The sequence below is a fragment of the Odocoileus virginianus genome, chromosome 5 (assembly GCF_023699985.2).
Source record: "Odocoileus virginianus isolate 20LAN1187 ecotype Illinois chromosome 5, Ovbor_1.2, whole genome shotgun sequence".
Lineage (NCBI taxonomy): Eukaryota > Metazoa > Chordata > Mammalia > Artiodactyla > Cervidae > Odocoileus > Odocoileus virginianus.
The window spans coordinates 66,939,607-66,962,926 of NC_069678.1; the positions used below are offsets into that span (position 1 = coordinate 66,939,607).

At 44.2% G+C, this 23,320-nt stretch overlaps 1 protein-coding gene and 1 long non-coding RNA gene across 7 annotated transcripts in view; one reads left to right on the top strand and one right to left on the bottom strand.

Moving 5' to 3' along the window:
* The window catches only part of C5H1orf87 (chromosome 5 C1orf87 homolog), a 107,891-nt gene extending 106,616 nt beyond the window's left edge, over positions 1 to 1,275 (top strand). For all 3 annotated transcript variants that reach the window (XM_070468080.1, XM_020875521.2, XM_020875522.2), the window contains exon 12: positions 611 to 1,275. In XM_070468080.1, the coding sequence (XP_070324181.1) occupies positions 611 to 771 (161 nt within the window). In that variant the 3' untranslated portion in view covers positions 772 to 1,275. The remainder of the gene's footprint in view (positions 1 to 610) is intronic.
* LOC110126067 (uncharacterized) overlaps positions 1 to 23,320 on the bottom strand; it is a 396,803-nt gene that overhangs the window by 345,683 nt on the left and 27,800 nt on the right. Inside the window, exon 2 of one of the 4 annotated variants that reach the window (XR_011487857.1) lies at positions 11,738 to 11,859. The exons of the other annotated variants lie outside the window; for them this stretch is intronic. This is a non-coding gene — a long non-coding RNA (uncharacterized lncRNA). The remainder of the gene's footprint in view (positions 1 to 11,737; positions 11,860 to 23,320) is intronic. 4 annotated transcript variants of the gene reach the window in all.

Below are 23,320 nucleotides of genomic sequence, written 5' to 3' on the forward strand. Positions count from 1 at the left end.
TTAGCATGAAAAGCACATCAGCATTGGTACATATAACATATGGGTACTAGAGTGTATCCTGTGATGATAAGTACCACCATCTCTATTCCACAGATTTAGACTCTAAGCCGCAAGAAGTTAGATGATTTACCTGTAATCACACAGCAAGCTGGAGGGAGTCACAGTAAATACATTTCCAGAAATGCATAAAAGTGAGCTATTTAAATCCTGCATGTTTAGGAATGTGTTTGGATATTTTAATAAGATAAACATAAAACCAGAGCAATTAGGAATTGTTTTTAGTAGGCACCCCACCATTTTAAAAAATTGGTCTCTTAAAGTTTTATGGCTACAAAGAACAAGCTAAAATTGTTTTAGAGTCTACCTATGGATTTTATTGGACCCCATCCCGTCTCCCCCAGATCACTGTCAAATTCCTCTCAGCATCTATGACACATGGTCAGAACTGTAAATATCTTTTTAGGATGTCATATGTTTTTTTTAAAGCTTAAAGTTTTAAAATATTAGCATTTAATTTTTGCTTAGAAGTCATTCAAACTAATGCATTTTCCTCTTTTGTGTTTTCTCCATTCTCTTTTAAAAACCTCTCACTCACCCGACCTAATGATAGGAGTCCTAGAGAAGGAACGAGCCAGACGCCTCATTCACAACTACAATCTCATTTACAACCTGTCCCTGAGCCCTCGGAAAATTGACCAAGCCTTGCGGAGTTTCCGTGCTGGAGAAAATATGCTTTTGGAGCCAGCGCTTCGGTACTTAAAGGAGCTATGATAACAAGCCCATATTGTGAGAACAGATGTTCCCTTTATCTCCCTTTTTACCCAGACACGTGTTTCTCCACAGCCCGAGTGCAGTGGTGGAGGCACTGTCAGAATTGAGGCCGGCGCAGCTATTGTAGACACTTTGAACTTGGACTTGATTTCTGGCTAGGATGCTTGCTCATAAGCAGCTCCAAGTGATCTGAGAAAACCAGGTTTTTCTCTTCTGAGGTGGCAAAAGCCCAATTTCTTAAAATCCTCTTCTAATCTTATAAAGCTGATGATGAATATTCAAAGATTTTTTTTTCTATATTGCTGATCAAATAGTGTCTTTGCTAACTCTGCAATTCCATATAGTAAAAAACATGCTAGATGTTGTCAACTTCCAAATATGCCTGTCACATAAGAGACCTGAATATGTCTTTGTTGGATGAATAAGTCAATCTTCCCTCTAGTCACTATTCTAGGATTTCCACATTATAAGAAAAATAAAAGTATTAACAATGAATTGTCTTAATACTAAGCAACAGAAGCAGAATTTCAAGTGAGGTTTTCCGAACAAGTCTAATATTTTCTCTAGTACAAAACTAGACAGCGTTACACTGTCTCCAGGGATATTTCTGCAGAGTAGTGGATACAAGTTTTTAGGAGGGACTTCTGGGACAAAGGATTCTGGAAATAGGTAACTTCTTTGTTTCCTCTGGTAGCAAAATCAAGCAAAACTTTCCACTCGTTCCCATAGTTCTCCCCCTCCCCCAGTTTGCACCCCCTGCATAATACACATTTACAGTCACATCGCACACACAGGCGGCATGAGTCCATTGAAGGAAATCTAGGACTTCAGAGAAAGAAGTATTCCTAGTACTATTATTAATGCTGAGGGACCTGGATCCTGATTTTCAAATCTCTGTGTGTGGGAGACGGGATGAAGGAGTTAGGTCAAGGGAAAAAATAAATCGAAGACCCCTGTTGTTGTTTCATCACTAAGTCCTGTCTGACTCTGTGACCCAATGGACTGTAGCCCATCAGGCCCCTCTGTCCATGGTATTTCCCAGGAAAGAAAGTAATTAGCGTCCAACTAATAAAAATAAATGAAAAAAAAGAAAAAAAAAAGTACAAAAAAAAAAACCCAGCTAAATCCCGCTCTGGCACTTAGTAGGTGGCAGTCTTGGCAAATGCTAAAATCTCCCTGAGCTTCAGTTCCTTCATGTGTAAAATGGCAATAATTGTATTTTGGGGGGAAGTTTTTTAAATGCTGAAAGCCATGCCATTTGGACATGTAGTAGAGATGGAACTTTCTTAAGTCTATCCCCTTAGCTGCTGACCCTCAGGAAGTTTGAAGAATAGTCTGTGTGAAGTGACACAGAGCAGGAAGGCTATGGCTACATCACAAACAAATTTTAAGATGCATCTGCCCTCCAGAGCCCAGTGCCAGCTGCTCTTGGGTCATTTCCTGACTGGAATTCTCCACTGCTCTGCCCCTGGGTATGTGTGATAGGTGTGTGTCGGGGGTGATTTTACAAGACTGGCACTTGCAAAAGTGAATACTCATTAGATTTTCTCTGAGTAAGCATTAGAAAACAGAAATTCAACCTAAGTCACAGAATCAGCTTAGATATCCAGGTGACTAAGTGATGGCAGAGGTTAAATGAGGCCAGGCTGTGGAGCAAACCACACTGGACACAAACGGCAAAATGCCATGAGGTCATTATGCTTCGGAATATTTTTAATGACCTCTATGCTAGGACTTCTCCATGGTTTGCTTACGGAAAATCTGTTACCCTTCTCTCTTCTTTTCTTTCTCAGATCAGAGGTATTTCATATACACCCTGTGACTGTGTCATTGTGAACTTCTAATAAACTTATAAAAAAGGTTTATAAAAAATAAACTTCTAATAAACTTGGGAATCTGGGCTTCCCAAGTGGCACTAGTGGTAAAGAACCCACCTGCCAATACAAGAGAAATAAGAGACACCAGTTTGATCCCTGGAGGAGGGCATCACAACCCGCTCCAGTATTCTTGCCTGGGAAATCCCATGGACAGAGAGCCTGGCAGACTAGAGTCCACGGGGTCGCAAAGAGTCAGACACAACTGAAGAATCAGCACACATACAGAGGGAGTCTGGTGTCTGTGATCTTGACCACTTTCTCTAGCAGGATCTTTCTGGGTGTCTGTGTGCGGTGGATAGGTTAACCTCCAGGATACCCCAGAGAGACTTGATGTCAACTGCACGTGCCCTGACTGTCCAAAAACCTCAGCCTCTACACATGGAAGGAGCACTGAAGACATAAGAGAGGCTGGATCTCACTGTCTGGGAAAACTTTCCCAGATGTGTGACCTTCAGCAATCCACTAGGGCCCCATTCATATTGAATCGGATAGTATGTGTACATTGCCTGACAATATACTTGGCACACAGATGTGCTCAATAATGGGGAACCAGCTTTCTATTTTATTCTTAAACAGTGTTCCCTTTTACTCCATTCAGTGGGCCATGCCATGATGTGCCCTTTCCAAATACTAACACCTGATAAGTCAACATTTGGCTCACTGATTGTGTGGTCCCAGAGAAGAGAGACCATATCCTGCAACTTTCTATTCTTCGTTCTCTCGTCTGTCCTTACTCCTCACTGTAACCCAACCAGGTTGACATTCCTATGCCTATTGTACAGATGAGACACTGAGGACCTACCTAAAGACTAAAAGGTAGTGAGTGACTGAGTCAGGGCCAGAACGCAAAACATAACTTCAAGGCCAACAGTGCCCCACAGGTCACAGAGCAAACCCACAGAATTCCCTTTAGTGTGAGTGGCCTGGCTCCCCAGAAAGTCTAGCAGACATGCCAAGCTAGAGCCAAGGTCTTCCTGGCCTTTGTCTCCAGCACAGAGCAGCACCTGGAACACATCTGGAGAATGGCATGCATGCATGCTCAGTCATTCATTCATGTTCAACTTTCTACAACCTCATGGACTGTAGCCTACCAGGCTCCTCTATCCATGGGATTCCCCAAGCAAGAATACTGGAGTAGGTTGCCATATACTTCTCCAGGTGATCTTCCTGACTCAGGGATCAAACCCATATCTCCCACAATGGCAGGCAGATTCTTTACCACGGAGCCACTTGGGATGGAATGGCACCTCCACATGAGCATCTGGAAAACCCAGCAGCCTTTTGCCCTCTTCTAGTTCCCCCAACTCATCACCACCTTCTGGGACAAGAATAAAGGGTGTTTCCAGGACTCTGGACATGACAGGTTCACACAAGCAGAAGCACAGCTGGGCATATCATGCCATCCAAAGAGTCTGTTACGTATCCACTGACTCTTCAGAGGAATTTCCCAAGATCATTAAGAGAAACAATAACAGGGTTTGATATTCTAATTGAGACCAGAAACTGGACAGCTTTGGAGCTGACTGGAGAACTGTGTGACTCGGAAAAAAAAATGCTTGCCTTTCTGCTCCCCGTTTTCTCCCCATCCCCCTCTCATAAGAGCCTTTCAACTCCATTTCCAAGGCTCCTTAGCAACAAAGGTTGGGCGGGGGCGGGGGGGGGGGGTGCGGTGTTCCCAAGCCGGTGCCTCTGGCATGCCAGCCGTTCCCCTCATTAGCATTCAGGGCCCCTCATCTGCCTGCACAGTTGGCCAGGGGGCTGTGTAAAAGGCAGAGCAGCTTGGGGGAGGCCCAGCATTTAGCATGGCTCATTGGGACATGGGAAGCCTCTACAAAGAGTTTCCAAACAAAAGGCATCAATATTATTTGTGGAGCCATCAGCCCGCCTGGGGCACAATATGGCTCTGGCTCAGCCACACGCTCTCCCCCAAGTTCTGTGTGCAGACGTGGTGGGCGCTCCCAGGCACATCCTGGCCCTGAGCACCAGCGCGTTGGAAGGTCTCCCCCTCTCCCGCTCTGTGCTGCCCGGTCTCTCCTCAGACTCAGTCTATCCAGGTCGAACAATGGGTGGGCTCTAACTGGCGGTGGGAGTGCCCAGGGGAGGGGGCTTGACAGAGGGTAAATGGTCAGATGGTAGGACAATCACGAACAGATGGTGCTGCTGGGAATGGATTCCAGACAAATTCACAAGCAGATTGAGCTCTGACAAAGACTTATCTGGTGGAGTGCAATTGGCACCTTATACCAATCCCGCTCTCCCACACAATCTTTGACAGTTCTGTGAGGTTCTGTCTCACAAGAATTCCAAAATATTGATCAATAGACCAATCCCTGGGAGATTCCAAGCAGCAGAGCTATTTCTCAGCATGCTCATAAAGCCAGACGAATTTCCTTCAGCCTCCCTGTGTTTGAATACCTTTGGATGTGGATCTCACTACTTGTCATCTTTTTCTCTCCAGACAACTCCAATTTGTTCTTCTAAAATTGGTTACCCTTGCAATCCTTTTTCTACCCTCCCTTGGGGCCGAAGGAAGAGGAGGAGGGAAAGGAGGGGAAAGAGGAAGGAAAAGAAGAAGAGGAAGAAGAGGGAGGGGATAGGAGGGTAAAGGAGGCAGGGAGAAGAAGGGGGAAGAAGAGAGAAAGAGGAGAAGGAATTAAGACACTACAAATTTGGGATTGTTTGTTATTAAGGCAAAAGTTGGGTAAGCTTGCTGATACGCCTTTATTTGAGCAAGCTCTGGGAGATGGTGAAGGACAAAGAAACCTGGCATGCTGCAGTCCATGGGGTAGCAAAGAGTCAGACACAACTGAGCGACTGAACAACAACACTTTTGACAGTCAGAGAAAAGGGGACATAATCCCCAGTAGTCCTTGGAACTCTGCATTCAGATTCTGAGGTTTGTCTAACTCAGTCATAGAGTCTTTCCCAGACACTATGGCAGAGATAGCTAGCTGTCCACCCAAAATTTTATTCCATCTTCTGTAACGGGGATTTGAAGGTTAAAAAAAAAAAAGGTAGCTGTCCAGCAGAGATCACATTTCCCAGCATGCCTGGCATTGAGGCATGACCTCATGGAATGTGAACTGATGTCACATGTGATCCTTCTCAGCAAAGTATTTAAGAAACACCTGGCCTTCTCTAGTTTGCCCTTCCACCATATGCTCTTAAAGATTAAAACCATTCTACTTCTTAATCAAAATCACAATGAGGTATCACCTCACACTGGTCAGAATGGTCATCATCAAAATGTCTACAAATAATAAATGCTGGAGAGGGTATGGTGAAAAGGGTCCCCTCCTACACTGTTGGTAGGGATGTAAACTGATTCAGCCACTACAGAAAAATAGTATGGGGTGGGGGTCCTTAAAAAAATAAAAAGTTACTACATGATCCAGCAATCCCACTCCTGGGCACATATCCCCCAAAAGGTGAAAATTCTAGTTCAGAAAGATACGTGCCCTTCAATGTTCACAGTAGTACTATCTACAACAGTCAAGATATTAAAACCACCCAAGCGTCCATCAACAGGCTACTGATTTAAGATGACCTCCCCACCTCTGGACTTTTCATTGTAAATTTTAAATGATATTCCAGGCCTCAGGTGTGACAGTCAATGAACAGGTGAAGAACCAATGGAAAAGTATCTAAGAACCCCTTATTAGCTAACAGGCTTCTGAATATATCACTGTGGTTCACAGAGGAAGCTAGGCAAGGTATTAAAGGGATACTGTATCAGCTACTGCAGACTAAAATAATGTTGGTGTCTTTATGATTTTAAAATAGTTCGCATGCAACTTATTTTCTTTTTGCTTAATCAAATAAACAAGAGGGCTTTTTTGTGGGGAAAAAAAGATGGACTGCTACTCAGTCATAAAAAAGAATGAAATATTTCCATTTGCAGCAACAAGAGTGGACCTAAAGATATCATACTAAATGAAGTAAGGCAGACAGAAAAAAGACAATTTCACATTTATATGTGAAATCTAAAAAAATAATACAAATGAATCTATGTCCAAAACAGAAATGGACTTACATAGAAAATAAACTTATGGTTACCAAAAGGGAAAGGATTAGGGGGAGGGATAAATTAGGAGTCCAGGATTAAACAGATACAAACTACTATCCATATAATAGATAAGCAACAAGGATTTACTAGATTGCACAGGGAACTATATCCAGTATTTCATAAAAACCTATAATGGGAAATAATCTGAAATATGTGTGTGTGTGTGTGAATCACTTTGCTGACACCTGAAGCTAACACGATAATGTAATCCACTACCCTTCAATAATAAAAAAAAAAAAAAATTAACATTCTTCTTCTTTACTTGCTTTCTGATACCTATCGGTCTGTGTTTAGTTTATCAGGCTATGTCTCCTGGAACATTAAGACCCAGTAGTACTCCTCTAACAGGTATTTTGTGTTCAAGTAAGTTCAAAAAGCACCCTAGGTTATCTCTCTTCCCCCTTGGTGAATCTAAATGCCTACTGCACAGGCAACTGAAACAAAGCAAAACAAGACAAATTATCTCACCCTTATTTAATCTAAACTCATTTGACCAAAGAACTTTTTATTTTCAATTAATATTTTAAGATTCCTTAGAACTAGTGTTCTATGCAAGACATCAAGAAATTCTAAGTAAAGTTCTAGCTGCTACATTTATTCAGAAAATACATATAAACTACATATTATATCTGAGACCTTGCACTGCCAATGTTTCAGGGCCCTGAATAGGGTCTGGCCTATAAAGGCTATCAAATAAATACTAATAAACAAAAATTGTGACAAAACTGCATATTAACTACACAGCTGTTGATTACCTACCAAATAAGACCAGCGATAGCTTGGCTAAAATATTGCTAGAAATAAACATTTCACTGCATTCCTGTCTCACCACTGCCTATCTCTCCTGTCTCATTTACCACTCGTTCCCCATTTTTATTTCAGCAACATGAAGCATTCGCTGCTTCCTAAAAACATTGTGCATGTTAGTGATTTCCTGCCTCTGCATATACAATTTTCTACTCCTGCAATATCCTTTTCAAACTTACTTTTAATTCCTTTTTAGGTCTTCATTGAAGTTGTTACAAAATTGTCTCTGTTTTATGTTTTGGTTTTCTTTGGCTGCCAGACATGTGGGATCTTAGTTCCCTGTCCAGGTATTGAACCCTCACCTGCATTGGAAGGCAGAGTCTTAACTACTAGACCACCAGGGAAGTCCCTACTTTAAATTGCCGAATGCCTTTTTATCCTGTAAGATCGAAAATGTATGTCCCTCACTGTGTAAAACTTTCCAAAACTCAAACCCTGACTTACATTCTCCACTTTTAACCTCCATATGTATACACCTCTGAGTATACAGCCCATCCCAAATAAGCATCTCAAGCTGAGACTACGTCCACCAGGACTGCCCTTGGTTAAGGATACTTCCTACTCCCTACTCAACCATGGCACCACCTACCCGCACAGTCACCTTGTGGGAGAGAGAGCAAAGAAACAGAAAGACAGGCAGGAGAAGTATTGCTTCCTTTCAGTTCCAAGAGTGGGATGAGAGATTAAGAAAGTTATTAAGGGGATTTTGGTTCACCCTGAGAGAAGAGACACACAGCAGTCAGAACCAGCGGACACTGAAGCAGACTGCTCTATAAGGTAGGTATTTTTCTGTCCTCCAGAAGCTTTCAAGAAGGATGGAGACCTGTCAGTAAAGGGAAAGATGAATGGTTCCTCCCTGTTCTATGAATAGTTGGGTCATGAAGCATCTGAGAGATGCCCAGATACTACTTACTAACTTGGGTTTCCTTCCTTCCAATACTGACTCTTGACTGAAATTGGTCTGTTGGGAGCTTCTCTTCCTGGCGCTTAGCAGATCAGGAAATGCATGTCCACCCTCATCTACCTGTCTCCCAGCTCAATCCTTCCCACTCAGAGAACAGCACTTAGGTGATACTATGATTTTCTTCAGGCCCCTCTGAAGGAAAATGAGGCATTGGTGACTTACTCCTTTATGGGTAACTTAGTTATTTGTTGATCCAAGGCCATTATGAATACCACAGACATACTACATGGATGAATTAGCAGGGATATTATTTTTTTCCCTCATATCTCAGTTGGTAAAGAATCCGCCTGCAATGCAGGAGACCCTGGTTCAACTCTTGGGTTGGAAAGATCCCCTGGAGAAGGGATAGGCTACCCACTCCACTATTCTTGGGCTTCCCTTGTGGCTCAGCTGGTAAAGAATCTGCCTGCAATGCAGGAGACCTGGGTTCAATCCCTGGGTTGGGAAGATCCCCTGGAGAAGGGAAAGGTTACCCACTCCAGTATTCTGGCCTGGAGAATTCTATGGACCGCATAGTCCATGGGGTCGCAAAGAGTCAGACACGACTGAGCGACTTTCACTTTCACTTTTCTCATTCTTATCCATCCATCCATTCATTTACTCATCAGCTCAACAAACACCCCACCGTACTTGAGCTGTGTCGGGTACCAGGCATACACTGGTGAGTAAGGCAGGATTCATCATCTGTCAGTGAAGACAGACATTAGAACTGTAAGTCCAGTGGAGTGTAAGTGCCGGCTGAAAGGAAAGCCAGGAGTCCCCCATCACAAACGAGGGCCATTCAGCTCACCCCAGTGATAGGAGTGTCACTGTCATCAGGAAAGGCCTCTGAGAAAATTTATAAGTGAGCCAAATTCTGGCAGAGGAGAAGCAATTGCCAAAATATGGACAGAAGTGGAGCACTTGGGTGGCAAGAATGAGTTTTCCAACGTAGGCCAAACAAAACGAGCAAAGCCCCTGAAATGGCGACCCACTCCAGTATTGTTGCCGAGATAATCCCATGGACAGAGAGGCTGGGCAAGCTATAGTCCACAATGTTGCAAAAGAGTTAGACACGACTGAGCAAATGAGCACGCATGTGCCCACGCGCGCGTGCGCGCGCACACACACACACCTCTATTGAGATATGAACCCTCTGTTCTTGGAACTGGAAACTGTGGTTACATGCACTTGAAGCATCATGCCCCAGTGAAAGTGAAGGAGGCAAAGCTGGAGAAGGTAGGATCAGATCCTGAAGACCCTTGGTGACCAGCTAAGACTCCAGATGGAGGGTACAGGGTATGATGGATGAGACCAGGTGAGTGTTTTGCTTCCTCAGGGGGTCATTTGGAGGAAAGCTCTGACACATAAGAACAGAAGCAGGAAAAACCTCTTCCATATTATTGAGTGACTTGGGTCATGTCATGTCACTTAACATCATTAAATTTCAGTTTCTTCATCTGTAAAGTAGGTTTTTAAGTACCTACCTTGCAGGACCATCAAAAGGGCTAGATATCTGGTATGAAAAGCACATGACATACAGTGCCTAACACTACACAGGTCTCATCAAATGGCAGCTATGTATTTATAACGTTCACATTCTGTAATGACCTGATCACAAAACCAAGGGACCTTGCAATGAGAACAGCCTTTCTTGAGAAGGGCATGAGGGATAATGCTATCAGCAGAACAGCTTCAGGGAGTCATTGACACTGATGCAGACACAAGTAAATAATTTATGTGTTTGGACCATTTTTTAAAAGCCCCATTATTATTCCTACTCCCTGCCTCACAGTGATGCTGTGAGTCGCAGTACATTAGTTAATTTCATGGCCCTGTTTTGAATCTTACAATATTTCATCATCCTGATTCAAAATATTCATTCCAAGTGGTTCCAACTTCACAAATAAATAATTCCTGTTGGAAAATGGAGTTTTCCCATCTGCACAGCCCATTTTCCATCTGTTCCTACAAGCTCGTAGTAGGATGGATCTGGGTCTTCAGGCCCCGTTGATTAGTCCTGATTTAAGAAGAAATGTCTTTCTCCCAGATGGATTGTGCATTAGTGATAAAGATTAGTTTCCACTGTTATTAGTTACTATGTTAGAAGACAGCTTTAGAGATCTGGAAGTGGATCAAAAGGTACATGCTAGATAGGAGGAAGGAGAGAAAAGTCACATTGACTTAGCTCCCATCATGTACTTGACATTCTTCTAGGTACTACACACACCATATACAGGTAATTTGACCATTATAACAACCCAACAGGTAGATGTGATTATGTCCATCTGATAGATGAAGGAATGGAGGATTAAAGGGCCTTAAAAGCTTGCCTAAAATCACATAATTTGTAATTAAGGGAGCTAGGACTAATTCCAAAACTCAGGCTTTCTCTATAACACCAGAGGTTCAAAAGAGCACTGCGCTTTTTGAATGGACCAGAGAATGTACATGTTGATCAAAGAATTGTGCTCTTGTATCTTTCAATAACTAGGTCATGGTCTAATAGAAGAGCATCCTATGAAGTAAAGGTAATTCATTTTCAAGTCCTTAAAATGACATGCAACCGTACAGAAGGAGAGAGCCACTTTTTTATATGACCAGAATATAGTCCTGTCTTAGAAAGAACAGTAGGCTGTAAGTTAGAAAACTTGGACTTATTTTGGATCCCCAACTTGTTTTCTTAAGGACAAACCACTTAATTGCCTGAGCCTCGATCTCTTCAACTGAAAAGTGACAGTCTATCTTATGCTGCCTCTTCAGCAACCTCACATCATCTGGAAGGCATATCTATAAGGAGCATGTTAGAATGTAGAAGGGAGCACAATTTGTCAATGGGAAAGTGAAAGAAAAGTGAAAGTGTTAGTCACTCAGTCCTGTCTGACTCTTTGTGACCCCATGGACTGTAGCTCACCAGGCTCCTCTGTCCTTGGAATTCTCCAGGCAAGAATACTGAAAAGTTCTGAGCCAATATTAGATGCCATTTTCATTTCTATGTCTACTTGCAACAAAATGCTTGCCTGCAACAAGATAAGGAGTTTGTGCCAGTGTATAAATCTATGCAATGTTTTCTTCATTGAAAAACTCTATGAAAAAATATTAGGTAAACAAAATGGTGTGCTCAGTCATACAGTTAATTTCCTTCATCACAGACTAGGGACAGACATCAGACTGTGGCCTGCACATTGAGTCTTGCTATCTAGACTACCTTGAGGGAAGCAGATGGTAGAAACACTGAAGTTTACAGTCTCAGCTCCCTGCTTACAAGCTTACCTTGATCAGTTTATTTAATCTCTCTGTACATCACTTTACTCTTCTGTAAAGTGGGGTTACTACCAAACTCAGCATAGTTGTGAAGATGGGATGAGAATACACATGATGGGGTAGAACAGGACCTCAGACATAGTAAAAAAAAAAAAAAAAAGTTATTCATTATCATCATCATCATCATCATCATCATCAACAACAACCCAAAGCATCTGTCCTCCTGGTCTACTACAATGTGACTGTTCCCAACATTAGGGGTTGTAGCTTGGTTGTTACAACTCGGGGAGTTTCTGATGCCACCAGTATCTAGTGAGCAGAGGCCAGGGATACTGCTAAACATTCCGCAATGCACAGGGCAGCCGCCCACAGCAAGAAATCATTCAGCCCACAAAGTCAGTAGTGCTAAAGTTGAGATCTTGCAGTAGAGACATTCCTCTGGGTTGAGGTCTCCTGTTATCCAATAAATTCACCACTGTGTGGTCCAACTACCTGTTTTATTGAAAGCAAACCTCAGAGGGGCAAGGACTTGCCATCTTCCTCTCACCTAGTGGTGAAAATGATACTTCTGTTTATCCTGTCCTTCAGTCTTGCCTCCTAGAAGCGTGCTTCCCCAGACTGATGAGAGAGACCCAAGTCACTGTCATCAGGCTACCAAGCAAGAGAACTAAAATTGCACCCCATGTTTCCAGATCCAGTGAATGAGAAGTTTAAGTAGGACAGAGGTTAGTGCAGCCCAGGACACCTGTAGCTCAGAGACTAAGCTCCTGTATCTCTTGACCCTCACCCCGAGAGAGCTTGGTCCAGAGGGTAGAGATGGGCAGGAAATAGAATAGTAGTACAAAGCACTGGACTTGGACTTGAGACTGAGTTCTGCTCCATTTTCTCTATGTTATTGGTCAATCATATACAGCCTAGACTATTAGCACTTAAAGTATCTTTTGAACGCGTTAGGTCCAAAGTTTTCAAAATTCATCTTCCCTCATTCATTCTCTCTCTCGTCTCCCTCTTTCTTTCTCTCTCCCCCATTCTCCACTAGTAAAATGAAGTATTGTAATAGAATGTACTTACCACATAGAGCTGTTTGTAAGATTCAGTGGCATCAACAGTGCCAATGTAAGTTGTTATTAATGGTTAAGAGAACAGACCAACTGGAGAAGGCAATGGCTCCCCACTCCAGTCCTCTTGCCTGGAAAATGCCGTGGATGGAGGAGCCTGGTGGGCTGCAGTCCATGGGGTCGCTAAGAGTCGGACACGACTGAGAGACTTCACTTTCACTTTTCACTTTCACACATTGGAGAAGGAAACGGCAACCCACTCCAGTGTTCTTGCCTTGAGAATCCCAGGGACAGGGGAGCCTGGTGGGCTGCCGTCTATGGGGTCGCACAGTGTCGGACACGACTGAAGCGACTTAGCAGCAGCAGCAGGGCAGATCAACTGTGCGGCTTTAGAAGTCACTTAACCTCACACTGCCTCAGCTTCCTCATTCCCAAAATGGGCATATTAATATTGTTACCTACCCCATACTGCTGTTGTGAGGACTTAATGAGTTAATACACATCAAGTACTTAGAATAGTGTTTGGCTCATAACAAGTTTCATGCAGAGTGTTAGCTAATATTGTAAACGACCATCCTTTGCCCGTCTGGTTCCTCCTAGTGAAGTCGAAGAGCCATCCGCATGCAATAGTCCTAAGTAACTCAGGAGACTCTACAACGCCCACCAAGAAGAGGCCAAATTTTCCCCAAACTCCCAACCCAGGGATGGAACTGAGGTTCCTGCGTTGCAGGCAGATTATTGATCGTCTGAGCTACCAGAAAAGCCCATCAAGGGGGTCCTACTGCTACTGCCACTGCTAAGTCACTTCAGTCGTGTCCGACTCTGTGCGACCCCATCCCTGGGATTCTCCAAGGTCCAAGTCCTGCCAAATCTTTCGGGACTAGGAGACAAGAGCTCCCTCTGCTGCCTAGAACTGAAACAGCACTATCCTCTCTGACAGCTTCATTAATATTCTGTCCTTTCTGCCCTGCCAATCTTGAAAACGCGCTTCCCAGACTGATGAAATTGCTTCTATATACTAATATCATCAGTGAGGCATTTTCCTAAACAGCTGACTCATGATTTTTTTTTCCATCCAAAAGAACCATCTTTCTAGGCTCTAGTTAGAATGTGAATAGCTGCCTGTTCTCCAGTTCCCATTAGCAAGCGAGGCTCAGGAGCCTCGGTAACTGAAGAGGGCACTCTCCCCACTGGGAAAGCAGCAGCAGAATTGGAGCATTATAACAAATTGTTCCCATCCAGCAATCACTTTGTAATGTGACTGTTTTCAACATAAACTCATTTGTCTTGTTGAACAGATGGAAAAAAAAAAAAAAATGTGCTCTGTCTTTGCATTTCTGACTCCCTTCAAAAAGATTCTATCCCAGATTCAGAGGTGAGCAAACAGGCTTTATACCCAGATGGGTCCCATGGCCTGAGTGAAATAGGACAAGGTATTCCTATTTCCCGGGAAGAAGGCTAGTGCTCACTGAAAGCCTACTATACCAGACAGGTTTAGTATTATCTCCTTCAACCTTCATAACAGTCTTGGGAGCTAAATTTTACCTTGCCTAATTATAGATGCAGGACCCAAGGCTCTGAGAGGTTCAGGAATGTGGTTGCAAGACTGCATGACCAGTCAGTACTAAAGTCAAGGAGCTGAGATTTATCTACTGCTATTCATACTGTCTCCCAAAGGCTCCAAGTCATTTTGGGAAAACTGGCCTGCAAGTTGGTGAGGTAACACCAGAAGTGACCAGGGAAAGGAACCGTCCACGTGCAGTTTGAAGAAAGGGATTCCCCTATTCCTCTCACGGGCCTGAGTTGGGACACCCCTTTAAACCTTCTTCAGGGAGGACCCTTAGTTATCCTGGAGCTGCCTAGAATATGAAAATCCTTTCAAATGATGGATTCTACTGGAAAATTCTACCAAACATTAAAAAAATAAATAATATCAATTCTACACAAACTCTTCCAAAATATAGAAGAGGAGGGAACATCATCCAGTTCATTTGGGATACTCGGATACCAAAACCAAAGATACTGCAAGCAAAGAAATCTGTGGATCCATCTCTCTCTTGAGCATGGACTCAAAAATACTTAACAAAATACTGGCCAGTCAAATCCAACAATACATGAAAAGTTAAGTACCAAGTGAAAGTGTGTTAAGTGGTAATCACTCAGTTGTGTCTGACTCTTTGCAACCGCATGTACTGTAGCTCGCCAGGTTGCTTTGTCCGTGAAATTCTCCAGGCAAGAATACTGGAGTGGGTAGCCATTTCCTTCTCCAGGGGACCTTCCCAACCCAAGGATCAAATCCAGGTCTCCTGCACTGCAGGCAGATTCTTGACCATCAGAGCCACCAGAAAGTCCCTTAAAGATGCAAGTTTGCATAATAAAAAAACAATCAATGCAGTTCACCTTATCAACAGACCAAAGAAGAAAAACCATATGATCACCTGAACAGACACAGAAAATGATGGTGACTAATCCTGGTCTTTTCCAGGTGAGAAGCTTGAGTCCCAGAATGGACGAAATGCATTCTCAGTGTCACAAATTACTGACAAATCCAGATTGAGAATCCAGCTCTCCAGACCTGAGAACTGTGTGGATTTGTCACCCAATGCTGACGGCCAGAGAAGTCTTTGAAGTATAGAGAAGCAATAACCCAGAGACTCAGCCCTCATATGCAACTGAAGCAAGAGAGTAAGAACAAGCTAACTCCAGCCTACTCCATGCTAGAAAATACCTGACTTCTAGTTCATAAGGGTTAGAATCAAGGGAGCACTGGATTGCTGGGGAAGGATTATGCACTTCCTGTAACTTTCCCAATGAAGTGGAATTTACAACTGTTGAAAACATGATATAAAAAAAAATTCACTTCACAATTTGAGAAATATGAGCCACAGCTATAGCTCTTTTGAAAGAAGGTCTTTTTTAAAAAATCACAGAATTTTCATGAAGATGGGGGAAAGGCTATGAACTCATTGGTGTAACTGAAATGACAGAGATCCCTCAATGCTACCAGGCAGCTAGAGCTCAGCTCAGCAACCTTCACTAATGTTCACTTTCGCCAACAGTCTACATCAAACCATTTTGGTAAAAGCTTTCTTTTTCTTCTTTACAAATTTAAGATCTTGGTCACAATCACCTCATGTTTCTTTACTTTTAATTGTGATAGTTGGGTGGGAGGGGGGATCGGGATGCGGAATACATGTAAATCCATGGCTGATTCATGTCAATGTATGACAAGACCCACTGCGGTATTGTGGAGTGATTAGCCTCCAGCTAGTGGAAATAAATGAAAAAATAAAAATAAAAAAATTTTTTAAAAAAGAAAAAACAAACCAAAAAAATAAATAAATAAATAATTGTGATGATTGGAAAATAAAATCAAACCAAGGTATCTCTTTCTTCCCCAGGCAAATTCTCTGAGGTTCTGTCTCTGGAAAACCCTCCCTCCATCCTTCATTTCCCTCCCCAACACACACACACACACACACACACACACACACACACACACACACAGACACACACACCCCACTCTCTTCTCCTGCCTCACCAACACACACATGTGCATGCACACACACACACACACACACACACACACACAGGAAACCCTCTCTATGTCCTCCATTTCCCTCCCCAACACACACACACACACGTGCGTGCACACACACATACACCACTCTCTTCTCTGCACACACACACACAAGCACTCTCTTCTCTGCTTCTTCTTTACCTGGTTCAGAACTTGTGGGTGAGGTGAATAGAAATCATGTGTGTCACCAGAGCCATAACTGACAACCAACTAGCCCCAGCCTCAGTGTCTTCAAAGTGAAGCAGAAATTAGATGTGCCTTTGCTCCCTGCATTTCCTCACATCCTGGCCCCTTTAAGTTGACCTAGGATGTTTTGGAGCTTACAGTTTAAAAGCAACTCAAATATGTGTAATGCCCTTGATTGTCTTGTAACCATAATTTACAGACCCAGAAAGTGGAGCTCAGCATGGTGGGCAAGTGTACTCCACTCACCCACCCTTCACTAATGTTCACTTTTGCCAACAGTCTACATCAAACCATTTTAGACGGCAGGTGTCACGGCACCTGACCATAATCAGAGCACAGTCTCCTTGGGGGCATCAGCCAAATATGTAAACAGTAGCTTGATAAAAGCAACCATTCAATGACCTCTTACTATTTTCATGCACTTAGCTACATATTTCCTCTTCAGTATTTCATTCAATCCTCATGGCTCCCCAGTGGAGCGGGTATGATTATACCCATTCCAATAAAGGGGGGGAATGCCACTGGGAGGTCATTTAAAATGTCCAAAGTTATACATAACAAGTAAATGACAGACTCAGGGCATGAACTTGGGCCTGAGACCAAAGTCTGGGCTCTCCACTGCACTTGAGTCCATTTTGCAAAATCAAGGGTACCAAAAGAAACACAAACAGAATGCTGTGAGATTAAGAATGTGGTGGAAGTAGGGTGATGGGGAAGGTGATCTATGGTTGAGAAGTGATCATATTTTCTTAGGAAAGTGGTAAATCAGAGAAGATTACATGGCAGTTGAAAGCTGTCTTGATTGATGGACAAGATGACTAAGTAAAAAATCAGATTCCTAGATGGAAACAATGCTGCAAACAGGTTCAGAAGCAGGAAAATATATCTCATATGCAATAATACTAATAATCCTGCTTAGAAAAAGGACATGGGCACTTGCTGTCATGACCAATTATGAGCTGTTCTTGCAAAAATGGGATACTAATGGTAAAGGATAGAAATTATATTTCATGAGATTTTTATATAAATTATAGTCAAAATTATTCCTGTCAATATCACGGTGCCTGCAGTCAAAAACCTTGCCTTCTATTGGGAAGATAAACAATTAAACAAGCAATTACGGCACAGCAGTAAGTCCTAGGAAAGGGCAGGCACAGGGTGACCCTGCCAACTCAGCCTTCAGGAGGGCGTGCTGGAGAGTGGCGGCCAACCGAGCACTGAGGCAGGGGTGGGCGTTGCCCACACGGTGACATGGAGTCTAGATGTAGGCAACAGCAGCTGAGACCCGGGCAGGAGACAGACCCCAGTCTGTTTGGGGGGCTACAGGTGTTGAGCAGAAGCGAGGAGAGCAGGTGGGAATTGGTAACACGTGAGGCCAGAGGGGCCCACGAGAGGTCAGCTCAGGATGAGGCCGCGTGCTGTGTAAGAGAGGAGGTGGGAAGGCACCCGGGCCCAGCGCGAGCGCGGGCTGGCTTCCCATCGCAGTCAGCAAATCAATTACGCCCTCCACCGACTTTCGCCTCGTGTATTTAGAATGCAAGGAGCTAGCCTGCCAAACATCTGCTCTCGCTATTAAGCATGCCATGGTAACCATTGCACTCCCGTGCGTCAGCGCCACCAGGATTGGTAATAATCACAAGTGTCAAAAACGAGAAAGAATGGAGAAGGAAAGCTGTGCAAAACCCAGCGGTGGGATGGTTGGGCTGGCGGCTCTGCTCTGAGGCCCCGCCAGCTGCACCTTCTGCTGCCCCTGTTGGAGGCAGGGGAATTGATGCGGCTCTGGCCTCCTCTCGCCCCTTCTGTTGATCCCTCTCCCTGTATTATTCATCCACTGCTTCAACCGGCACTGGAAAATGTGCTTTGCCTTTGCCAGAACAACATATGCGCCCCTGCATCATTGTGTGTGATAGATAAACCCGCCAAGAGCTCCCAGACCCAGGGGCCCTCCGGGTGAAGACCCCACATTGACACAGGCAGGCAGCATGGTGTCCTGGCAGGAGCGCAGTGCTACAGACAGACCCAGCTTAGGATTTCAGCATGCAAGTTCACAGGCTTGAGACCTTGGGCAAATCTCTTACCCTCTCTGAACCCACCTGCCTCTTTTGTAAAATACAAGTAGGACTGCTTACAGCCTAAGGTTGTTTGAGGGCTAAAAGACAACGCATGGGAGATGGTACAGTGACTTTCACAGAATAAGAATTCAAGCTTAGCTACCATGATCTTTTTTTTCAATTGTGCTGTGTGCTCAGGCGCTTTAGCCATGTCCTACTCTTTGCAACCCCACGGACTGTAGCCTGCCAAGCTCCTCTGTCCATTGGATTCCCCAGCAAGAATACTGGAGTGAGTAGCCATGCCCTCCTCCAGGGGTCCCCAACCCAGGGATAGAACCAGTGTCTCTGGCATCTCTTGCATTGCAGGCAGATTCTTTACCACTGAGCTTCTCTAAAAAAATTTAAAAAAAAAAAAAAAGCCTCTTTACCAGGGAAGCCTCTCTTAAAAAAAAAAATTCTAGGCCCTATGCTGTGCACTTTATTCAAATTATTGACTCACCACAACCAGCCTGTAATGTAGACAACATGACACCCACCTTATAGACAAGAGGACTGAGGCTAAGGGAGGTTAGGTGACACGTTAGAGAACTGGTCATGGCAGGTCAGAAGGTGAACTCAGACTTCTCCTACAGCCACTCTCTCCCTTAAACCATGATGCCTTCCACATGTACAAAATTCATCAGATGTTGAGCTGAAATCTATTCCCTGATAAAGATTATTCATAGGTCCCAGTTCTGTGGCTAGAGCCACAGAAAATTTGATCTCTCTTCCAAACGCTTTTTAGGAATGCAGAGCCAGCTCCCACTCCCCACCCCCACCACCAATCGTCCTTTCTCTGAACTAGAAGGTCCTAAGCCTAGTTTACATACAGTCACTTTCTGCAGGGTACCTTCCAAGACAGCCAAAGCCTTGCTCAGAGGAGTGCCCAGAATCCTTGCTCTTGGATGCCTGGGTGAGGTTCCGCTATCCCTCCCAGCGCTACGAGTCACTGCATCTCGGGGTAGATGCAGAGTACCTGAACCTCCAGCCGGCAGGGCTTAGGGCCATCCCCTGGCACACTCTCAGACGGCTTTTCTGCCTTTCCCTGGATCTTCTCCAACCTAGAATACGGAACCGTGGGCTCCAGCGCCCTCTTGTGTTAACGAAGAGAAATTTGCAGGATACGAACAGAGGAACAGAGTGAAGGATCCACCTGAGGAGGAAAAAGGTGATGGTCTCTCTCTCTCTTTTTTGTTTTTTAAAGAAAAAGAAAACAAAGCCCCTCCAGCCCTCACCGCAGCTGCTCTAAGTCTGCATCTCTGGCTTGAACGTCCCACCACATGCTGTGAGATGGGGGATAACCCTGGGTTTCCCTGATGGTTCAGCGGGAAAGGAATCTGCATACACACAGCAGATACAGATCAGTCCCAGTGCGGGGAAGATCCCCTGGAGGAGAAAACAGCAACTAATTCCATGGATAGAGGAAAACATCGCATGGAAAAACCCCATGGACAGAGAGGAGCCTGGCACGCTACAGTTTATTGGGTCACAAAGTCAGACATGACTGCGCATGCGCATTGGCTTGGTTGGGGGGTGACCCTGCAGGCAAGCCTGACTCCTCTGATGATGTCAGTCTATCAGGAAAGAGGCAAGGGTGTCCCCACATCTTCACCTTTAGTAATATCTCATTCGAGCCCCCACCCCCAGAGTTCTTTCAGCTTTGCTAAAGACACAAGGAGACGGACAAGAAGCCAGACGTGGGCACAAGCGTCTGAAGTGGAGAGACCCTCCCACCTTTGCCCTAGGGGGCCAGGAAGATGACATCAGTTAGGGACCTGGGAACAAAGGAGGATAGATCCAAGGCAGCAACTGGAGGATGGTTAAGACTATCCTGATGTAAGATATAGGTGAGCTCCAGGTTAGACACCTACAACTAGCCTCTTGATTACATTTCATGGGACACGAAGAAGTGAGCTTCCGGCTGGATACTTAAAACTGTTAAGCATTTATTGAGACAAGAGAGAGATGGGCTCTAGTTCAGGCGTTTACAGCCAGCCTCCTGTTTGCCCTCTGAAATGGGAGTAACAATAGAAACAGGGTAAATATCCAGTGTCTATCTCAAGGTAATAGTCATGACAATAGACAAGATAAGAATCGGGGCAAGGACGAAGAGGGGCAAAACCCTATTTGAGTAAAGGATCAAGGGATCTCCGCTCCCTCCTCTTTTGGGACAAGGGAGACACTACACAAGTGAAGAAAGGCTCCTGTGGGTCAAAAGTCAAGGAATAATGCCACGCCATAATAAGTTTGTTCCTCCCAGAAGCCTTCATTTCGATATCCATACTGGCTAAAGGGTGTGTATATACCCAGGGGACTGTCCCAGGGTAGGTCAGGTGTGGAAAAAGAAAACAGATCATTGGCTAAAGGTAGACAAAGACCCAGAAGAACTGAGCTATGTAAAAGACTTAACCACTTCTTAACCACACGCCTCCTCGCCAGGAAGGATGCCCACACCCTTTCTCCCTTTCTCTCCAGCTGTTCACCTCTGTCTTGCTTCTATCTTGTCTAAACAAACTGTTTCTCTGTGTGTTCTCCCATTTGCTGTTGTGCTATGTCTCTGATAATAAACTTTGTACCTGCATTTACAGTTGCTGCCTCCGTGATAAATGGATATTTCTCTGGGGGCAAAGATCCAGGGAAAAACAGCTGCTAGCCCCTAACCCTTGCTGATCTGGTGACTCGGATTCCTGGTTTTCATCCAGGCTACCCAGGTTTAATTCCTGGACAGGGAATTAAGATCTCACTTCATGGCACCTCTCACTGCTGCCGCGCCGAGATCAACCTGAGTTCAAAGGGCTCCTTGAGTTGGCTCTCAGGCCTGCTGAAATAGTCACTGCTGGTCCCACTTTCCAGCTTTGTGAAAATATTATCTGGGAGGGTTTGTCCAGTAAAGCAAGCAACCATTCTTTTCTCTACCAAAAATTCACCTGGGACTTGTTGGACAAGTCGCCTCTCATCCTCTGGGCAGGGTGGTGTCAGAGGTTCCTTCCACTGTCATAATCAATGAGCTCGAACATAGGGTCATTCCCAGATCCGATCCATTTCAGCCAACTAGCAGACTCCAGAGGAACTGGGCCCCAAGATTGCTAGGTTTATACAGAACACATTTCCATGGAAAGTGAACTATCATCAAATCTTTGTCGAGCATCTAAAGTACTCAATAGGTACAGCGTTGATGCCATGATTTATTCTTCCTTCACAGTTACAGGTCAGTCTCCAAGAAGCGGAGAATTAAAAAAAAAAAAATTAAATGTTTTTTTTTATTGCTTATGTGCAGAAATCAAACAACAATTACAATTGTCTTATCTCTCATACAATGTTAAAGAACATCAACTTTTTCTGATTAAAACTCTTCAGTGATTTCAAACCTTTATGAACGTAGTGTGAACCACTGGTGTGGTTCATCCTCTGGTGTTATCACTGTCCCTGGAATCACACACACTGTCCTTGGCCATGCAGCCAGAGGTGATGAACAGAACCAGGGCACCCTCTGGTTCTGCCGGAGGTCATGACCTCTGCCTGAGAAGACTTTTGGAGTGAGAGCCAGCCACCAGCTGCCCTGTTCTAGCTGGGTCCCCTCCCTACATCTCTCCTCCCTGGGATTCTGATCTCTCCTAGAACCCCAGCAGCTATCCTCTGCTAGGAGGGTCTGATCACTTATTTGTGTAGGGGGGGTCAGTTGGAACCAAGGAGGGAAAGGAGTAAAGTATGGGTGGCAAGACAAAAAAAAAAAGACAAGGGAGAGAGAGATAAGTAACAAGGAAAAGGAGTAAGAATAATGAAACTGTGTTATAAAACAAATTCCAAATATTTTCATCTGAACTCTCTTAAATAATCCCATGTCTTGTTTAGTAACGGAGATCTTTTCCAAACATACATTTGCAGGGGGCAAGGGATGGGAGGAAGGAGCAACAGGTACTGCAAGGTTTTAATAGAGAGCTATAATATTGATTTCAAATACACCACTTCTGACTCATCTCTGTTTCCTTTAACATTATCTTCTACAGATAAGAGATCCCAGCAAGGTAGGAGTTATCTGCATCACTTTCAGGTCACATTCCACTCCTTAAAGAGAGCAGAGAAGAATTATTCTAGTAATAGAAGCTCTGTGAACTGGGGACTTGGGTTTTCCTGGTGGTTCAGATGGTAAAGAATCTGCCTGCAATACAGGAGACTCAGGTTCAATCCCTGGGTTAGGAAGATCCCCTGGAGAAGGGAATGATAACCCACTCCAGTATTCTTGCCTGGAGACTCCCATGGACAGAGGAGCCTGGTGCAATACAGTCCATGGGGTCACAAAGAGTCAGACACGACTGAGCAACTAAGCATCCACATGAAATGGGGACTTACTGAGAACGTGAGACCCCTAGCCCCAGCCAGGCTGGAGGACTACCCAGCAGTTTGTCTTCCGGCATGCATTAAAAACTTGGGTCTTTGACCTTGAGATCCAGACACAATGATTCCGATTTCAGATTCATAAAAATACTAGGAAAACAGTATTATACTACCCAAAATGGGGCCAGTAGGTCAGTCCTTAGAAACAGCATGTTACAGGATAATCCCACCATGTCTGCACCCAATGCAGCCCACACAATAGGAAGATGAAATGAACTTTGCCCCAAGACTTAGACACAGGAAGCAGAGGCTGTGCTGAGTGTGTTTTCCATCTCATTCAAAA